At 36.8% G+C, this 21,505-nt stretch overlaps 1 protein-coding gene across 2 annotated transcripts in view; it reads right to left on the bottom strand.

Annotated features, from left to right (window-relative positions):
- Positions 1-20,753, bottom strand: part of colec12 (collectin sub-family member 12) — a 52,597-nt gene extending 31,844 nt beyond the window's left edge. The window contains exons 1-2 of one of the 2 annotated variants that reach the window (XM_073918086.1): positions 20,285-20,753; positions 15,649-15,699 (exon numbers count right to left, since the gene is read on the bottom strand). In XM_073918086.1, the coding sequence (XP_073774187.1) occupies positions 15,649-15,699; positions 20,285-20,291 (58 nt within the window). In that variant the 5' untranslated portion in view covers positions 20,292-20,753. The remainder of the gene's footprint in view (positions 1-15,648; positions 15,700-20,284) is intronic. The other variant, NM_001122840.1, reaches the window with a different exon arrangement.
- Positions 20,754-21,505: the final 752 nt, after the last annotated feature.

Genomic DNA, 21,505 nt, shown 5'->3' with positions numbered 1-21,505 from the left:
GTATTTACAAATGTAATTACAAAAGTTAATTACAGATGTAATTACATACATGTATTTAATCAAGCATAAGTACTCAGTAAATACATGTATTTACACAATAAGTACACAATAAGTATAATAGTTTGTAACAAACTATTAATTCTTGTGTAAGTACATATTAGTTTAGGCCACTTAATATAAAGTGGAATTAATTTTTTTTACTTAATTTTTGTATAAACACACACATTTGACAAAGAATCATAGTTCCATACTGTAAAATTAAGGAAAATCAGTTTCCACAAAATTATGAAACAGGAAAAAAACATTGATAATTTAAAAAATCATCATTAATGTTGTTAAATTATATAAATTTAAAATAATTATTTTTTATGTTAATATCAATATGTAAGTGTTAAGTATATTTATAAGCCACAGGTGTCAAATCCAGTTCCTGGAGGGCCACAGCTCTGCACAGTTTAGATCCAACCCTGCTTCAACACACTTACCTGTAGGTTTCAAACATAACTGAAGGACTCAGTTTGATAAGGTGTGCTTAATTAGGGTTGGACATAAACTGCAGAGCTGTGGCCCTCCAGGAATTGTATTTGACAGCTGTGCTATAAGCTGTAGTATAGTGTGCTCCAAAGCTAATGACAAAATTTGTATTTAGAAAACAAAGGCATCCAAAGTGTGCAGTTTGTCATTTCCACCTAAAAGCATCAATGATTTTTTTGACATCACCTCATACTTCAGTTTCTCATCAAATCTTCTGACCAATCAAATGCTCTGTGGCATGTCCCGCCCTCTTCAAGATGGTTTTTATTTGCTGTGCTAGATCTCAACCACTCTCATTGGCAGAGCTAAAAAAAAAAATAATAATAATAAAAAGGGAGAAGCTACATTATGTCCCGCCCTGTCTTCATGTTTCAGTTGAGATTGCATCAAACAATCAAAAAACAAACAAAAAAAATGCACATTTTAAAGCACTTCAGATGGCTTTTTATTTAGTAACAGTAATAACTTTTCATATTAAAACAACTGTATAAAAGGAAATTAATTAAATTTTAAACTATAATTAATAATTTCTCAGTACTTGATTGTGGCTGGAAGGGCATCCTTTTACTCCGATATAAAACATATACCGAAATAATTGGTGGTTCACTCCGCTGTGGCGGCCCCTGATAGATAAGGGACCAAGGCTAAGGAAAATTAATGAATAAATGATTGACTATATTCAATGAATGAGAAAGCAATTATTTTAAAATGTAACAATATTTCACATTTTTACACTTTTTACTGTATTTTGGATCAAAAGAACACCACTTTAGTGCTCAGAATAGGCTTCTTTTAAAACAAAAAAAAACTTACTGATCCCACACTTTTGGCCAATAGTGCAAATGTAACACTTCTCTTTATAATGTACATGTTTCTTTTATAGACCTTAATAAATGAATGATAAGAGGCTGACCGCAAAGAAATACAGTCAAATTATACACTGATTTACGGTCAGCCATGCAGTCATGTCATATTATACATGATTTTCAGCTGATGTCAGTAAAGCGTGATACTGATATTCTTTTTTTTAATGTGTGCACAATTATGTGGTGACATTCGTTTAATGGCTTTAGTCTCAAAGGCATGATCTCATTTCATTACAGGATTTGCCAAAGAACATGCTTGGCAACAAAAAGCCAAAAGAGACCTTTGAATACAGCAAATTACAGCATTAAACAATGATCCTTCATGGAATTCATGGCACAGTTCAGAGAAAGTCAACAATCCCTGCATCCAAATTCAAACAGAGCAAAACACAACAGGCATTAAAGTCATTTAGTATTGTAAAACATTTCCTCCTAAAAAGGGACGGTTTATCCAAAATGTAAAAATTATGGATTATTTACTCATCCTCATGAAATATGTGTGCTATTAATGTTTTCATTTAGAACTGGAAAGAACATTTTCCCAAACAAATGTCACTCAGTCTTTTTTTACAACAGCCAAATACTGACAAGCTCAAAAACCCTGTTCTAGACAATAAAATAAAGCATGAGATACATTTGTGTGAGGTAAAGTGTTACCATAATACTTCTCTACGTTGAGCAACAGAGTGATGGTTTGTTATACGGACAGAGCTGCCCAATTCTGAACAAACTGAGAATCATCAAGTCTTTTGGTTAAAATGGCAACGCAGGCTCATTCTGAAAACATACCGCTATATAAATTTCTGGAGAGTGCCAAATACGTCCCAGGAGCTATGTTTTTTTGCAGTTTTTGATTTTGCAAATCCACCAGAGGCTGTTGTGTACGCTTTTTGAGATCTTAAATTTCTAAATGTTGTGCCTGCAGTTCTTGTGTAAATCCACCAGAGGCCGATGTCGAATGACTGACTGAATGACTGACTGACCCACCCTCCTACTTCCCTAAACCGAGATTTTGAGAATTTCTTTTTTTTATTAAATATTTTCCAAATGATGTTTAGCAGAGCAAGGAATTTTAACAGTATTTCCTCTAATATTTTTTCTTCTTGAGAAAGTCTTATTTTGGCTTGAATAAAAACAGGTTTAAATATATTTTGAAACCCATTTTAGGTCAATATTATTAGCCCCCTTAAGCAATATATTTTTGATTCTCTGCAGAAGAAACTACAGTTATATAATGACTTCCCTAATTAAAGCGATCACGTTAAGATGACTTATGATGTGTGCGCTCTGCTCTGCTCGTCTCAGTGTGCGAATGAGACCGAATGCTGACCGCATGCTTCTGACTGTGCGCGCGCTGCACACACACAAAAGCATGTGGTCTTTCGCGCTTTTAAGAGCAACAAATGTGTACAACTTTAAAGGGGGTGGTATATGATGCAATAATCGTTTATCTCAATTAATGGTTTTTCATAATCGTTAGAAGCCAAAATCGAAATCGGATTTTCGATTAATTGCACAGCCCTACCTAAACCCAACCAATAGTGTTTTCAAAAGCACCAATTGACCGATGGACAAACTGGTAACAAGGAAAAGCCGTCCATAAGGAGGTAAGCGCGAAAAGGAATGGCGTCATACTGCTCTGTAGTGTTCGTCTTAACAACGAAATGCAGCCATACATACTTCTGGCTACATAATTCGTGATCTCCAGGTATGTATATAGGGGTATATTTTCAGAATAAGCCTATATTGTAAAATGGAGATCATTATTCTGGATTTTACAAAAAAAAAAAAAAAAAAAAAAGAAATTACTAAAGACTCTGACAAAATTGTATTTGCTGCTTAAAAAAACCCCCAGAGTTACTCTATTCTGACTTATTTTATGCACGTTACAAACAGCAGATCACACTTTAGAAAAGTTTTTTATAAAGGTTAGGGAGGGGGCTTTTTTAAATGGGAAAGAACAGGTCATCAGAATTACTATTTGTGAATGATTTCTAAAAAATACATTTCTAAGTATTTCATTCTAATTTATTTGTGTTGAGAAGTAAGGGTTGTAAAAAAAATTCACTTGTTCATTAATTGTATTTGTTGGTATGTTTGTTTTTGTAATCAAGCTTAGAACATATTACTTAACTTAGCAGTATAATATATTTAATGATTCGAATTAAACATTTCTAAAAAACAAAAATTCTAAAATACAAAACAAAAACACTATGCGAGTAACTTGCAATTTAGTTTTAGTGTGCAACAGTACAACTGAACAGTACTGTTAAATTTTAGATCGCCCCTCATGCAAAGCTATCAAATGTCTTCAATGAATTTTTATATGTAATCGGATGAACAACTTTCATGATACTTTTACGGTGTTTCTTTTTCTTCTTCTTTCTGGAGCTCGACAGCCGTGGTCACTAAGGACTGTGTAAAGAGTCTTTAAAGAATTCCTTGAGCGAACTGTTCCTTTAAGCTCTTTATTGTATATAGAAGGTTCTAGCTGGGCAGAATCATCTGCGCTGGCGGGACGAGTGTGGGTTGGGGGATTTGGAGTGGGAAGGGTTCATGCTAGTGGGTGGCCCACCGCAAGACCTGGATCCTGACTCAGCAATCAGAGACCATCACGCAGCAAGGCTGCTCATACCGCAGCATCTAAGCCTAGCTTGACATAAGCCAGAATTGCCTAAAAGCACTCACAAGCTTCATCACATTACACAGCCAATAAAACCACCAAGATCTTTAATAAACTTCCACGCCAGACATGCTTGACACGTAACAGAACAAAAAACAACAAACACCAGGAAAACAGTGCCGTTCTTTCCATTGTGTAAGAGATTAAGAAACATAATATAAAGACTAATTTCGCTTGGAGACTTAAGAAACAAACTATGAACTGAATTGGTTATGTCTACATTAATTTACAACCCTCAGTGGAGCCATGTCCAATTACACTACAGATGAACCATGAAGAAAAATACTTGGTCCCATAGTTCAAAGTTATTACGGTTCAAAAAGCAGCCAACAGAGGAAGAATTACTCTTGCTTTTTGACAATAATTAACTATGTAATCTTTCTGGGTTAAATTAAACACATCAGCCAGTCGCATAGCTAAACCCATGCGATTTAAATCAAGATGATTTCCAAGTTCAAACTGGCCGTCAGATTGTGGAGGAAATATATTTTAGGTGAGTATGATTGGGCATGGCCGAGACAGGCTGAGTATTTCAGAAACTGCTGATTTGCGGGGATTTTCACATGCAGCTATCTCTGGGATTTGCTCAGAATTGTCTGAAAACTGAAAATTTCTAGCAAAAGGCAGTTCTGTGGAAGAAAATGCTCTGTTGATGTCAGAGTTCAGAGGAGAATGGACAGACTGGTTCAAGACAACAGTAACTCAAAAAACTACTTGTAACAACTAAACTCTGCCGAAGAGCATTTCTAATCAACCACTGAAACAGAAGACCACAATGGCTGCAATCTTGTCAGCTAAAAACAGGAAACAGGATACAATTTACAAAAGTTAACCAAAATTGGGGAGCAGAAGATTGAAAAAAGGTTGCCTGATCTTATGATCCATCCCATTTCTGCTAGATCCAGATGCTAGGGTCAGAACTTGGTGTAAACATGAAAGCATGAATCCCTCAGCTCATGAATAGATGGTGCAGGCTGATGGTGGTGTAATGGTGTGGGGATTATTTTCTTGGAACACTTTGGGCTTGTAAGTACCAACAAGCAAACGTAGTAACTGAAGATGAGTCTCTTTTTGTGGCCAATAGTAAAATATTCTTCAATTTTAGCTTGGATAACCATGGCCAGTTAATCTAGCGTTTGAATACACTTCCATGCCAGATATGGCAAGAACATGTTGCAGGAAAACGGTGCCACTCCACTCATTAGGTCACTAAGAAACAAAATATAAACACAAATTATGTTCAGAGACATAAAAAATGGACTACAAAATTAAATGGATTCGTTTGGATCATTTTACAACACTCAGTGGAGCCATGCGCAATTGAACTCAGATGTACCATAAAGAGAAATACTTTGTCCCATAATTCAAAGTTATTACTGTCCAAATGTCAGCCATCAGAAGAAGATTTCCTCTAGCTTTTTTGTTGCAATTATTAACCATTTAAGTATTCTTATCTGGGTTAAATTATACATTAAATAAGTTTAAAAGTGTAACCCGATCAAGAATAATACAGTGCGTCAGTTCTCTTGACAGCCAAAGTAATCTAAGTCTCAGAAACAAAGGCACTGTGCCTCTGTCTTGGCCAGTTCTGCAAAATGGATTGCCAGTAAGTAGTACTGTGAGTCGAGTGAAGGAAAATACACATCTTTCTTTCTTTCACTCTACCTTTTTTTCAAGGCCAGGAAGTGCAGAGTTGATTTTGGCAGAGCTGGGAGCCAAAAGACTTTCATTAATATATCAGACACAGCGCTGCACTCGGGGCCTGTCTTTTATTGGTAATGCCAAAAGAAAAGAGTTGGTCTCCATCACTGACATGTATTGTTTTTGAATGAGCGCCAGACCCTGTGGTGCAAGAAAAGGCACCGAGTCCATCCATCATATAGGTGTGACACCCTATCATATGACCGCATGTTATAGTAGGCAATCTCCGAAGACCATCTATGAGACTGGACGGATGCTAACTTGACCCGTTCTCCTCGAACAGTAGAGCTCAACAGATGGTTCATGTTACATGCTGAATTTATATCTATTTGTCAAGAGTGCAGAAGGAGAGATTTGATTGCATTCCTTGTTTACTCGAAGAAAACGCCGCTCCTGGTCTGTTCCCCGTCATACAAAAGCTGGACTACTGAGAAGCAGGAATTTAGTCAAAGCCTTCAACAACAAGTCAATTCAGCATAAACAAGCAAGATTTACTCTAAATCTTTCGTGTCACTATGTAAACTGCATTGTTTTAGGAAGAAATGCTCAGCTCAGATTTGTCTGGCTTCTCATCTTCTCTTTCCAAACTGTCTCCACCACTGAGAGCTCCAGCAAAGGTGCCTTTACACTGCCCTGACCCTGCGCTGACCCAAACCCTTTCCAGAATCCTTACAGCTCATGCCATGAACCTCCTGCTGGGAATTGACTATTTGTGCACAGGCTGGAGAAAGGAAAATTCCTATCTTCTGTTGGAGAACTGCGTACCCTTCTCCTAATGCAGGTTACAACAGGCTTGAGATAAGGATGAAATCCTCCAGACCCCCCTGACAGTTTACCCCCACAGACCCTGTAGGCTCAAGAACAGACAAATGTTCATTTTCCATCCACCTCTATCCCTCTGGTCTCTGCAGGCATATTAAAAACACACAAGCATGTTTGGAGCCAGCATGGCAGAACAGCACTACAAAAAAAAAAATTCAAGCAAAATAAAAAAACACTCAATCTGACATGCTACATCCATACTACAAAACACACAAGGATGACACACACTGCAATAATACATGATATACTACATGCATAAAATACAATCAGCGGCCACTTTAATAAGTACACCTGTCCGACTTCTTGTTAACGCAATTTTCTAATTAGCCAAACACATCGCAGCAACTCAATGCATTTAGGCATGTAGACATGGTTAAGACAATCTGCTGCAGTTCAAACAGCATCAGAATGGGGAAGAAAGGGGATTTAAGTGACTTGATCTGAATGTGGCATGGTTGTTGGTGCCAGACGGGCCATTTCAGAAACTGCTGATCTACTGGGATTCTCACGCACAACCATCTCTAGGGTTTACAGAGAATAGGCCGAAAAAGAGAAAATATCCAGTGAGCGGCAGTTCTGTGGACGCGAATGCCTTGTTAATGCCAGAGGTCAGAGGAGAATGGCCAGTTTGGTTTCAGCTGATAGAAATGCAACAGTAACTCAAATAATGACTTGTTACAATTGAGGTATGTAGAAAAGCATCTCTGAACACACACCATGTCGAACCTTGAGGTGGATGGGCTACAGCAGCAGAAAACCTTACCGGGTGCCACTCCTGTCATCTTAGAACAGGAAACTGAGGCTCCATTCATACAGACTCACTAAAATTGGACAATAGAAGATTAGAAATGATTGCCTGGTCTGATGAGTCTCGATTTCTGCTGTGACATTTAGATGTTCAGGCTGGTGGTGGTGGTGTAATGATGTGGGCGATATTTTCTTGGCGCACTTTGGGCCCATTAGTACCGGTTTCTTGAACACGACAATGAGTTCACTGTACTCAAATGGCCTCCACAGTCACCAGAACTCAATCCAGTAGAGCACCTTTGGGAAGAGATTCGCATCATGGATGTGCAGCTGACAAATCTGCAGCAACTGCGTGATGCTATTGTCAATATGGACCAAAAATCTATGAGGAATATTTCCAGTACCTTATTGAACCTATGCCACAAAGAATTAAGGCAGTTCTGAAGACATAAGGGGGCCCAACTGGTACTAGTAAAGTGTACCTAATATTGTGGCCGGTGAATGTAATACATACTTTAATACATATGCAATAGCACAATATTTTCTCAACCAATATTTTGCTTTTGGTTTACAAAAAGATTACATAAAAATAAAAATAGTGTTTAGAGAATTTACCTAAATATAATGACAAATGTTTTGAAACATAATTTCAGTACTTTTCATGCTTCAAGTTCAAAACGTGTATTTATTTTTAATGGTATTTTTAAAAAATTTGATTATTGTCTTGATAGTATTTGGACCCATTAGGTACCTAATCTTTTGAAATGGTACATTCTAAGAAATAATGGTACAAGAGCTGTCACTGGGGTGTTACTTTTTTCAAAAGGTACACATTTGTAACTTAAGGGTCCTTATTAATGATACCTACAAAGTACCAATATAGACCCTTTAGTTAAAAATGAAAAGGTATCACCCCAGTGACAGCTCTTGTACCATTATTTCTTAGAATGTACCATTTCAAAACATTAAGTACCTTATGGGTCTTGTACCAGAATGTACCATTTTCCTAATCATTATTTATGTGTGAGCAATAAATAACAACTCACGTATTTTACTGCCAGGTCGTGGTATTGCTCATTTATTTTCTTTGAAATGATCTAAAATGGTTTCTTTCAGTATTTTCATACATCTCCATCCTTCCAGCTCTTTTTCCAAATGAAAAACAACCAAGAAACTCTGTATTTCCATGTCAAAAGCTTATAAAGCAGTAAAAGGAATCCCTTCTGTTCCACTCAAGGATGAAGAGCAACTTTTGCCAAATATGTGGCAGCACTTTGATATTTTGAGTGAAGGGGAAAATAATCAACTTAATCGTGAAAATGTATTAAAATCAAACTGTTTGACAGATCCAAACAGACAGCTTTGATTGTCTGGTTTTGCCACAGAGAAAAGCGTTTTAAATATTTTCCATGCCCTTCTGACTAGAACTAGACTCAGCAAAAATGAGTGTGTACCCACTTAGAAAAACACACATCCTTGCGTAGACCCTTCAAGCCAACAAATGAGCCTCAACAACCCTCCATTTCTGTGGCAACATCTGGATGACAGGATCAGAATTCAGTTTAAACAACCTGAAAGCATGGATCCATCTAGCCTTATATTGATAGTTCAAACACAACTGTCTACCTGGGTAGTAGGTACTGTTACTGACCATGTCTTTATGACCACAGTGTGTCCATTTTGCAATGACTACATCCAGCAGGATTGTGTAACACAAAGCTTAAATCATCACAAACTTTTTTCTTGACAATGAGTTCGCCATACACGTTTTCCACTATCACCAGATCTTCAGCTAACTTTCAATCTCAATCCAATTCAACCGGCAGCAACTGTGTGACACGCATCTTGTCAGTTTGGACCAAGATCTCGTTCACTATTCTTAAAACCAGCGCTTATATTGAGCTGGACCTTGCTGGATCCTATTCCGGGCAATGTCTGATATTCACGATTTGTGTTCTGGTATTTATTTAAACTGATCTGGCATTAACTTTTGCATGGTGAATACCTGATGGGTGTGTGTGTGTGTGTGTGTGTGTGTGTGTGTGTGTGTGTGTGTGTGTGTGTGTGTGTGTGTGTGTGTGAGAGAGAGAGAGAGAGAGAGAGAGAGAGAGATGTGTGTGAGATTGAGTTTGAGTTAAAAACAGCGAGCAAAGCTGCGTAGATTGTACACACAAAGGTAGTCACTTTTGACCAATCAGCTTTCCAACATTTACAATCACTCTCATTGGTTGGTGATTGTTCCGCGCGCAGTGAGCAGAGAAAATAAATAAATAAATAAATAATTAAAGGCATAGTGGCCTACATAAATAATATTAGTATCTTTAAAATGGCAGAGGCAGTTAAGCATATATTATTTCTTAAAACCATGAATAAATCTGATAAAGGACCTGATCAAAAGAGATCTCGAGAAGATGAAACTGTGCCCCTGGATCAGGATAGCAGGAGACAGAAGCAAAATGATCTCAATTCAGCCAGAAAACATGACGGAAGAGGTAACTGTGGGCTCTTCTTGAAGATTGGATTGAGTGAGTAATTTTTGCTTGGCACATAATAGTGATGTGAACTAAATGTCAGTAGTCGTAGTAAACCGAGTATTGATGTTTCATACAATTATGTTTGTTGACCCATAACGTCATACAAAATAATTAAAGGCCGATCAAAAATTTTTATTTGTTTTTTGTATAAACTGCTTAGTAGCACCATGTTCCAGGAAAACTGAAATTGTATGGCGGACGTCTGTCACGATAACTTTTATTTCCTGGTTTTGTTCCATTCAAAAATTAAGCACTGCTTTAAATCACTAGATATGACCCATTTCTCAGCAATCATTTTAAATAATTAATAATTAGTATGGTTATTTCAGTACGTACTGGTCAGAATGGTTGTAGTGTTTCATTTTGGCACAAACATCTGTTATACTGAATGACAATGTAAGATTTTTTCACCCATATTTGGGCAAGGCATTTTCACAAAAGCAATTCAAAACATTAACTAACATTAATAGTAGGCACTTGACTCGCTTTTAATATGCTTTCTGTTTTTAAAAGCCTTTAGGGTCTCACCTTTCACCCCAAATCGTAAGAAATACACTTTAAAAGACTCCATACCAGTCGATCACTAAACCTAATTCGGCTCTCTTGAAATAACATTTAGGAAAAAGGCAAGGGAACCTAAACCCCAAAGTGTAGGCTATAAACCTTAAAGCATCTGCATTCAGCCTAATTAACTTAACACTCCGCTAAGTATTCAAAACCGATGAGGTGCATGACAAATTCACTCAGCACCACTGTTCTGCCGTGACAAATGAACTGTGGGCTTGAGTCCAATCACTTTTAGGAGCTACACTTTTAATGTTCATGCCCTTTATCAACCCATTCCTCCACCTCCTAGGTCAAACAGCACATTATTACTCTGCATGAAATGAAATTGAAGTCATGCTGGGAAATAACTCATTCTGCTTTAATAACTGTTAGTTGGATGATGGAAGCTCAGGCTGAAACCTAAAACCTCTTTCAGGACCACCTAAGACTACAGATTTACAAATGCCTTAATGCATAGGTAATATACAAGTGAATTACTCAGTTAATGTGATTTGTTGCTGAAGGCCTCTCTTGGGCGACAGTGGCGTAATTAAACATGGCACTTCTCAAATAGAAAAAGGTAGGAGGATTAAGAGCAGATGTTAAATGTCAACATGTATCTTCCCTAACATCCATTACCCCTCAAGACCATTCCGTTTTAAAAAATTGCATCTTACAATGGTAAACAAGGAATGCAATGTTAACACTTTGGTCAAAAAATGTGAGCTTCTGTTCTACAGTTAATGATAAATAAAAGAGCTGTAAAAGACAATTACTAGTCATCAATTAAAAATGTTTAAATGTTTAAGAATAAATTCACTGTCAGATTCCAAGTGCATCAAGAAAGTGCAAGCATTTTGCAGCTAGAGATAAGAAAATGCAAATGCTTTCTTTCTAGACATATTGCAATTAAAAGTGCTGCATTATGATAGTACAATATATAAAACATAAATTTCCTGCTGACAAGATTTCTACTTTGATTCTTAGTTTACCATAACATAACAAAAACACAGTTTACTTGCATTGCCAGAGGCCTGTTGCACAAAACAAACAAACTTTAGATTAAAGAGTAATTTCAAGTTGACAAAACCAAACAAATCCAAGCTGGTTAAGACCAGGTTAAGTGGTTTTACAATGCTTGATATAAACTCTGGGTTTATCCAAGAGTTTGAGATCAACTCTGAACTAAATGCCCATAAAAGTGACACGTGCAGCAACACTTCTCACTTCATTTCTTACAGGAAATTTGAATTGAAAGCTATTACCATTATTACTTACCTATTTTAGTTTAGTTTACTTAACTATAAGTTCCAAATATTATCTTAGCATGAATAATTGTAGTTGATATAATAACTTGTTTGACAATATGGCTTTCATTTGCAGCAAAAAAGACACAGGGGAACTAAGAGGTGCTTTAATGCATCAGATATGTCACTTTTCTAACTGCTGATTGGTCCAGTTTAGGTTTGCAAACTCAAAGGAGGTTTGCTGTGTGGCATAAACCATGGTAACAAAAAACCCAATCAAAACCAATCCACCTTCCTAAGCCCGAAAACTCAAAAATTGCTCAAACTAAACATAAACTTACCAGGAAAAAAATATTTTTTTTCTTTGTGCAACAGACCTCGGGTCTTGGATTGCATGTAAAAAGGGACAACAGGTTATTTTAATAAGCTGATTTTTGTGAGTTAGCAATCCAATCCTGGCCCAGTTAGTCTTTGGGCCCTATTATACACCTGGCACAATGCGACGCAAGGCACGACACAATTGTTGTTTGCTAGTTCAGCTTGGCGCAAGAGTGGTTTTGACGTTTTGCGCCACACTCTATAAAAAGCAAATGCATTTGCGCTCATTTGTGCGCCCATAGGCGTTCTGGTCTAAAGAAGGAGGTGTGTTGAGGCGCTTTGCTGGCGCGTTGCTATTTTGAGGAACTTAAATAGACTGTTCAATAGACCAGATCAAAGCTGGTCTTAAGTCCAGCGCAGAGCGCGTTAGTTGTGAGCCTCGCTTACACACTGCTTAATACACACAAGATGTAGAGCAATGCGCAAATATCTTTACATATGAAAAAGAATTAAAGGATTAAAATATTACAAAGAAATATTATTTTCTAGCCTACATATATATAAAAACCATACTTTCATGCCTTCACCCCCTCGGGGGGCTTTTTCAGTTTATTCATAACATTATGCTTTTGTATAATGTTATTATTATTAGCAGTATTATTTATTATATGCATATTTATATTTTTTATTAAAAACAAGCTTAGATTTGACCACCTGTCAGGTTTTAGACCATATGGGGCACAGCATGTGTATTTGTATATAATTCCCTTTTTTGATCTCACTTCATTATTATTGTTCATTTATTCGTTTGCTGGAAATTAGAACTGAATTTAGAATTAGTTTTGAAACAAATCTTTACGCTTAACAAACAAAATTAATTATTTATAGGCTAATTGATGTGTGTGCGTACAACACGTTTCCCTATCCATAAGCTTGAAAGTGAAAGTAAATAATGAGGAGGCTCCTCTCTCATTCTCTCCTGTAGATGCTCTGTTTAACTGTTTTCTTACTAGTGAAGCGTTCAGTTTTTCCACTTACAAAATCCATCATGTAAATAGCAAATGCGCTATGGCGCGACGCAACTGACTCCTAAAGGGAATTGGAGATAAGACTCTGTTTGGTTTATTTTCAAAACACTCCTATAACTCATTAAGAGAATAAGCTCAACCCTGTTAGACCATGCGCCACGGCGCAACGCGGATTTTTCCATCCTTAAAATAGCAAAAGTGGATTCAGACACGTACTTAATGCTTTTGTGCCCTGCGCTTTGGACTTTGCGCATGGATCTTCAAAATAGAGTCCTTTATCTTAGCGAACTGTAAACATCCACCACAACGGAGATCCAGGTAATCTACAATGGTTTACTACAATTTATTGAAGCTACAAAGCAAAACCTAGCCCAAAAGCCCTGTGTATCTGCTCGTGAAGTCGTGACCTATGGAATACTGTTTCTGGGTCCAAGCCGCTACTCTTTTGAATTGAGAAATTATTTGTTTATGAACACTTTTTAGTCCTATCACACATTAAAATAAATTTTGTATAAAATCATAGTGTGCACAGTGTATCAGTCTCTGGACTCGCTGCATCACAAACACCAATATTTTTTTAAATATCACTTTCTGGACATCGGATATTAGACATGGATATATAAATTGTGATTGTGATATTTGAAAGTACTGCATCTCTTTGTAAATGTTTATTGTTACCATTTATTGAGTCTCCCCATACAGTTTGATAGAGCGCTTGGACCTGGAGGCTGCTTTATGTGACATCACATTTAAGAAGCGGATATTATGCAGACATTTTTTTTTTCACATTTTATAAAATTTTTTACAAAATCGTCATATTAATTTGTGTAACACGTTTTACCATACAGAATGTATCAAAAAAGCTTCACAGAGATAAAATATTGCTAAATAATCATTTATAAGTTGCAGTGGGTAGCCCAATCGCCTCCCAGCAAGAAGGTCGCTAGGTGGGTCAGTTGGAATTTCTGTGTGGAGTTTGCAAGTTCTCGCCGTGTTCGTGTGAGTTTCCTCCGGGTGCTCCAGTTTCCCCAAAGCCCAAAGACATGCGCTATAGGTGAATTGGGTAAACTTAATTGTCCGTAGTGTATGTGTGTTAATGAGTGTGTATGGATGTTTCCCAATGATGGGTTGCAGCTGGAAGGGCATCCGCAGTTCATTCCACTGTGGTTACTCCAGATTAATAAAGGGAGTGAGCCGAAACGAAAATTAAAGAATAAATGAAGTTACAGTGCACTCCAAAATGCTAGTTGTTTTAACCCAAAGTTTGGCAAAAATTAACAAACTCAATGGTTGGGTTAAAATTGAAATGATGATTGAACTCTGAACTCAATGTTGGGTTGAAACAACCCAGTATTTTTTGTTTGATGTGATAATAGTTCTGTTCAGCAAAAGGCAGTTCTATAAAAGATATCAATACCATTTCGAATATCAAGTCAGATTAATGTTAATTCAGTTCAACTCAACATCATCATCAATGCTGATAGATGGAATTTAAATATGTGCCAACTCTTGTTCATTTTCTCTCGTAGCCAAAACCCAGTATGCCATTTTAAGCTGCTGATTGTTGTATTCCTATTTATATTTTATTTACTATGTATAGTAAGATATGAGCAGGCACTAAGGTCCACTATATTTCAAGGTCAACTTTCTGATCTCAATCCAGTTTTCGGGTCAAAAGCGTCATGATGAAAACAATATGACATGTACTTTTGTACTCAGTTTGATCTAAAAGCAAAGCAAAGACAGAGACTCCATATCTGTACACTAAAACATCCGCCAGACAAATGATGGCTAATGATAACAGCACATGTTTGGAGGGGAAAATAACTGCGATGGAGACCAGGGCATGACCTTGAGTAACTGATAATCAGCTTTCCCGATTAAAAGTTAAATCCACCAATTCACCTTTAAAACACTGAAAACACGTCAAAGCTGATATGTGGAGAACAATGAAACAGAGACTCTAAGGCCGTACTTACAGTATGTACAGTTGCCTCGAACCGGGCCAAAGCACGCTTGTCCCCCCTACCGTCTTCCCAGACGGCCCGCACTCACATTACAATCGGGCCTTGGCACGCTTACGTCATCGATGCTGCTGTTCAGTAAACTCGCTCTCACGCAGCACAGAGATTTCTCTAGTTATACCGTTTAAGTCGTTTGATATGCATTGACATGCAGTCAAATATTTCGCCAAACAGTCCTTAGGGATGCGGTGAAACGCAGTCAGATATTTTGCCGAACAGATCCGCCACTTTTAGTGCTCATAAACAATCATAAAGCCCTCGTGCTGCAGGAATGAGGAGGTTTGCTGAAGGTGCGCAGCTGTCATGCAGTGAGGGGTTTGCGTATTTAATAAACTACGGCAGTTTGCCTTCACTGATCAGTAAGATTGATTAATAAAACCATATGAAACAATCCCTTAAAAGTCACGTCTCGCTTTCAGCCCAAGTGAACCGCGCTCAGGCCCACCTCTTCCAACCGGGCCAGGGCCGGCCAAGTGAACCGTGCTTGAGCCCGATTCAGCGCACTCACTTCTCAAACGACCTGGGAAACAGGCTCGGGCATGGTACAGATAGTGTGAGTAGATAAGCAGAAACTTATCAGACAATGCAATACACTTACCAAACCTTTTGTAGCCAAATGACTGCACTTCTTCTTCATCATTGAAGTCGTCTGCAAAAGTGACAAATGACAATGATGTTAGTGTAGAAAATGCTGCGTAAATGATGTCCTTATATAATGTATGACTTCAAGACAATATTCTTTATTCCTCCACTCCTCAGTCTCCAGTCTGACACTATGATCAATTCATTCGACTTTGCTGAATTAAAGTAATAATTTCTTTCAAATAAAAGTATATCCCTAATTTTAAACGGTTTTCTTCTGTATAAAACTTCTTATACATTTTTAATTGTCCATTTAGATTATTTTTTTACTTTAATTAAATAAAAAAGCCATCTTTTCAGACATATTTAGATTCATCAATGCCAGTGTTTAAAATAAACGGTTTAAATGACAATAGTTGAAACCCATGCCTAATAAATCAAGTAAATCCAGAGAAAGCAAGCATTTTCATGTGCTCTCGCATAAATTTTTTCCATAACTGTGTAATTAGTGTATTATTTCAATGAAAGACACAGACAGAAAGATCTGAAACATAATAACACGTTTCCCTTAAAGCAAGGCCAATATATTATACCAAGACAGACAAACTAAACAAACAAACATGAGCATTTGGAACTGATAAACCAGCATGTGATATGGATCTGACTGCTGAAAAAACAGCAGCAAAGATGGCCCATTCATGAGTTAACCAAACCATACCATCCTCAACTTCCTCTTCCTGTCTGCCTAACAGCCCTCTCTCATGTGGCTACAATGCTCCTGGGAAAGGAGAGGGGTGACTCCAGGCGGTTTTATGTGTCATTGTCCAAAGGCCAGAGAAAATAAAGGAAGAACATGTGTTTCTGTAGTTGAAGCCCAGTCTCTCCCCCTCAATCTGATACTAAAGTCTGAACCGCAGGTGGGAGGAGGAACAGTCCGTCAAAAACCCCCACTGAGCGTGACCTCAAACTGGACACACACACAAACCTCAGAGTGGAAAAATGGGGGACAAACAGAGCAATGTAGACTAAAGCTGACAGCTATTTCAGTCTTTTTTGCTGAAAATAAAAACAACACTCTGGGAAACGCACAAGAACAAAGCTCCCACATACCCCAAAAACACTACATTTTTACAACACCACAGCCTGAAATATGACTTTCCAGAGAATTATTGCTTGAAATGAAGCCTTTAAGGTTAAATATGTTGTCTATTGAGGAGCATCAGTGAGGAGCGCGGATGAGAGAGGCTCAGGGGAACAGTAATTCACAGTGTGTGGTCTGAACAGCCTTATTAGGTTATTTCCATCTGCAGTTTTGCTCTGTTTACTAATCGTTAATATGTTAATGCCTTCAATAGATTTACTGGTAAATAAACATCCATGCAACCAAAAGAAAAATAATGAAGCAGAAATATTGAATTTACTTTTTATGTTTGGCCAAAATCCAGGCAAGGAGAACAGTTTGTCACTTTTTATTTTTATAAAATGTATATTTTATTTTTATTAAGTGTTGACAATTGTTTAATCATTTTGTGGAAACTACAATCCTTCTGCAAATCTTTGTTGAAATATACACACAAACCCTGTGGATATAAGTATTGAACACGTCACTAATTTTCTTAGAAAACATATTTCTAAAGGTGCCACTGACTTAAAAATTCCCCTGCATGTTGGTTATAACCAAATAAAACCATAAACCCAAAGAAAACAAATCTAATTACTTTACATATTAGGTTATGTGTAATAAAATGAAACAACACAGGGTAAAAGTATTGAACACATGAAGAAAGGGAGGTGTAGAAAGGCAGTGAAAGCCCAGACAGCAGCTGAAATCTCTCAGTAGTTCTTCAGGACTTCTCTGCCCTTTGTCATTGAAAACGAATATTAGCTTCTTCAGTCCAACATCTTTTAGCAAGACAATGATCCAAAACACAGCCAAGGAAATGCGTTCAGAGAAAGAAAATTAGGCTGTAGAATGGCACAGCCAATCACCTGACTTAAATCAGATTTGATAGACGAGACCCATTATATTGAAGTCTGTGAAAAACTTACACCTGAGCAATACATGTGACTTCATTCTTCATACGAGAGGCAACTTTAAGATGCCATCACAAAAAAAGCCTATTATATAAAGTAAATACATTTCAGTAGTTCAGTATTTCCTCCTTGTGTCATTCCATTGTTATTACACACAACCCATTTTTATGTTTGTTTTGTTTTTGTTTGTATCCCCAGGAATGTTAAATTTCCTCCACTGTATTTGTCTTTACTGACCAAGATATATGCTAACCCCAAACGTTTGCTTAGTTAAATAATCATAAATGTGATAATGCCTTGAACTGATTGGTAAGTTAAATTATCATTATTAATAACCATAAATTTTATTAATTATTTTCTCATTTATTTTTCATTTTGTCAAAATCTAGACAAATCACAGGAAAACTGTCAGTCAGTATTATGAGCTCAGTTGTTCTGCTTGATTTCATATTTATTTTCTTTTGACCTATATAAATTCTCTTTTGAAAAATATTTAGTTTTGTACAATTATTCAAGTGTTTACTGTTACTTTTGATTATCAAGTTAATATTTCCTTTCTAACAAAAAGTAATCATTTCTTTAAAAACATTTAATAAGCCAAACTTTTGCACTGTTCACTAATCATCATACCTTAACATGACTTACAGGTTTTTATTTTTAAAAAATGAAAACAGCCAAAAACAGCTCATTTGTTTGAAGGCATCAATTTTTACACAATTAGAGGTGATTTGTTAAAGTAATTTTAAATTGCTCTGTCATACATTTATTTAATTAAAACTAGACATCTACTCAGGCAAGATTTTAAAGGTCCCCATAAAAATGAGAGCGCTTTGTAACAATGTCACTTCCACTAGATGGCACTATTTAGATTAAACAAGAGATCAACTTTTACATGTTGCATAACTCTTCAGGCACAAAAAAGTAATGTGAAGGCTTGGTGTTTGTCAGAACATCTGGCCGTTGGACATGCAAACTGACTCAGGATGGAGAAATGTGGGGGCTGTTTTTACTGTAAGAAGCTCTCAAAATGGAAAACATCTTGGACCTCAGAAAACACAAGTTTCAACAACCTCAAAAAGTACTGAGAGGCTTTTCATTTTAATGACATAATCCTGATCCTTTACTTACCATAGCTCGACTTACTGTACCTTGGATTTAGGGGAATGTGTCACAAAGTTGAACTCAGCCCTTTTTTTAATCATTCATCCCAATGGTCTACAATTAAGCCAGACCCCATGAAAGTTTTTTTTTTTTTTTGCCACTATACTGACTAACAATGTTACTATTTATTTTAGTATACTTTTGATCTCATTCACTGACTAAAATACAGCTGTATTTAAAGTACACTTTTAGCCATCTAACAGTGCTTGTCAATGTCTAATTCAAGTTTGCAGTTCATCAAAGCAGGACACAAATTCAACCACAAAGCATTGGCTTATTGTTAAAACAGAGGTAGGATTGACATTTATATATTTCAACTGTTTACAACAGAAATGCCAACCGATTGATGAAAATATCTAGTTATGCAAACTATGCACTTTGTCCCTGAATTTCACAGTTCTAAACTGTTAATTAAAATGAATTAAAAGTTTAAATGGCACCATATTTTATACAGCAATAAATCAAAGCTGATATGCAAATTTGTGGATATTTCAAAGTATTATTCACAAAAGATTACTTTGCCAACGAGAATTACACCAAAAAATGTGCTTTAAAATACAGTACCACTACTATAAAATACTATTCTGATCAAGATACAGCCTTGATTGACACAGTGATCATGTGATCTTAATATCTTTGAGAATGGACCCACTTCATGTGTAATCATAAAAACTCTTTTGATACATAATATTTTAATATTTACATCATATAAGAATTAAGATTTTGGAAATAAATGTTAATTTCAAGTGTAAATTACAGAAGAAGATATTGTGATGGATTTGGTAACACAACAGTTGAATACGTTGCTCAGTGGGGACCATCAGCTGCTTGGTTAGAAACACTCTTCAAAATATCTTCTTTTGTGTAGCAGAATAAATAACAAGCAAACGCTTGAAGCAGGTTGTGTCAACCGTGGGTATGCTTTGGTGAACTAGTCCTTTAATTAGCCTAGTCTATGGCAAAAGTAATAACAAAAGCAAGTAAAAATACCAAAAGTGCACCTTTAATTATAAACAATGAGTGTAAAGGATTAACCCAACATGTTAAACTCATACAATCTGAATAGAAACTTTGCAGAGGTTATTCAACTCTTGATGAAAAAAAGCTTCTTCACACTCTGCCAGATGTTTCATTTGAAACGTGGCTACGCATTTTCTTTTCTTTTTTTTTTCAAGATGAAGCAAGTCACGGAAGATCCCACACAATAGCCAGGTCATCAACACAAGGCTGTGCGTGTAGATCCCGCTATTCAGCTGTCCTGTGGCAGTTCAGCCAAACAAGCCGCCAACCTTACAAACCACGAGCAGTTAATCGCAACCAGATGTTTCGTGCATTGGAGTAACACACATTCCTCTCACAAGAGAAAGAAAAGCAGAAAACTGAAGAGAGAAACGCGTGGATAGACTCCAGAGACCTGTCTTAAAAAGACATCGCTAAAATGTAGAAACGCATCTTACCCTTCATCGTGGTCAAACTGAGGTGCACCGTTCCGTCACGAGCCAAACCTTCACATCAATCTCATGTCAACGCGCAGACCCAAGAATAAGCGCTGAACTTTCACTAATATTCCACCTGAAACATGCGTAGGGTCTTTTCAATCCCTATGACTGGTGCTTAGCTTGTAAAACTACAGGAACAATTCGCGAACAATGTTCAACAAACTTCTGCTCAGTGCGCACACTTTTTCTCTCCCTCCATGAGAGCGTGTTCACGATGGAAATCCACTTGAGGTGAATGAGGATGCGTCCTCTTCTGCCTGCTGGCTGCAACCCGAGAACCAGAGAGAAGCTGGCAGTCCGCAGGGTGTCTGTTAGTTCACTTGTTTTCTTCTTGGGCTGAATATCTTAAAGAAAAACCAGGTGAAAGCAGCAGCAGCCGCAGCACCACAGTGCTTTACTGAAGCTCTGAACGCGCTGCTCCGCATCTGGAGTTAAACTTCCTCTTGGCTCATGGGAGGGTCTAACACGTTGCATGAGTTAGTTATTGTTGCTCTTAGAATACTGTGAAATCTTAACCTGTAATAAGAAACAGTGCAGAAAACATTATGTTTGTGTTTGCTCAAAGCTCAGTACTTAAAATGTCTTAAATATGGGCCAACTTTACACTGATATGATGGCTTAGCATGAGTTAAGATACTATGACATTTAAGGTTTTGAGTATAGACCAGGGTTTCTATGGGTTTCATCAAGTCAAGTCAAATTTAAGACTTTTTAAGACCATTATGAATTAAATTTCAGACTTGCACAAGGCTTAATGTTAAGATTTTTTTTCCAATGGCCCAGTTAAAACAAACCATTAAAAACAAGTGGTTGTAAAAAAGATAATTAAACCGTTAATAAGTAGAGTTAATGAATAATCTGTTTAAGACCTGTTTAAAATGATTTAAGTCCTACAACATAATATTTCAGTGAATTTAGGACTTTTTAATATTGTTTTTGAAATTCAAGACATTTGAGACATTTTAAAACCCTGTAGATACCCTGATAGACCTTCCTTTCAGAGTACAAGGAAAATTAACGACTTAATGCATTAGAACTCTGGTAACACTTTTAGACTATTCTAAAAAACAGTCTGTACACTATTATAATAAGAATGCTGTATGAAGACTATAGTTTTATATCCGTAGTATATAGGAAGGATTTAAGACAAGCAGGTAAAACCTAGTAGTGTGAAGACGT

This window comes from Danio rerio, chromosome 2 (genome assembly GCF_049306965.1).
Source record: "Danio rerio strain Tuebingen ecotype United States chromosome 2, GRCz12tu, whole genome shotgun sequence".
Lineage (NCBI taxonomy): Eukaryota > Metazoa > Chordata > Actinopteri > Cypriniformes > Danionidae > Danio > Danio rerio.
The sequence above is the reverse complement of the archived record's forward strand: the minus strand, read 5'-3'. Positions and strand labels throughout refer to the sequence as shown.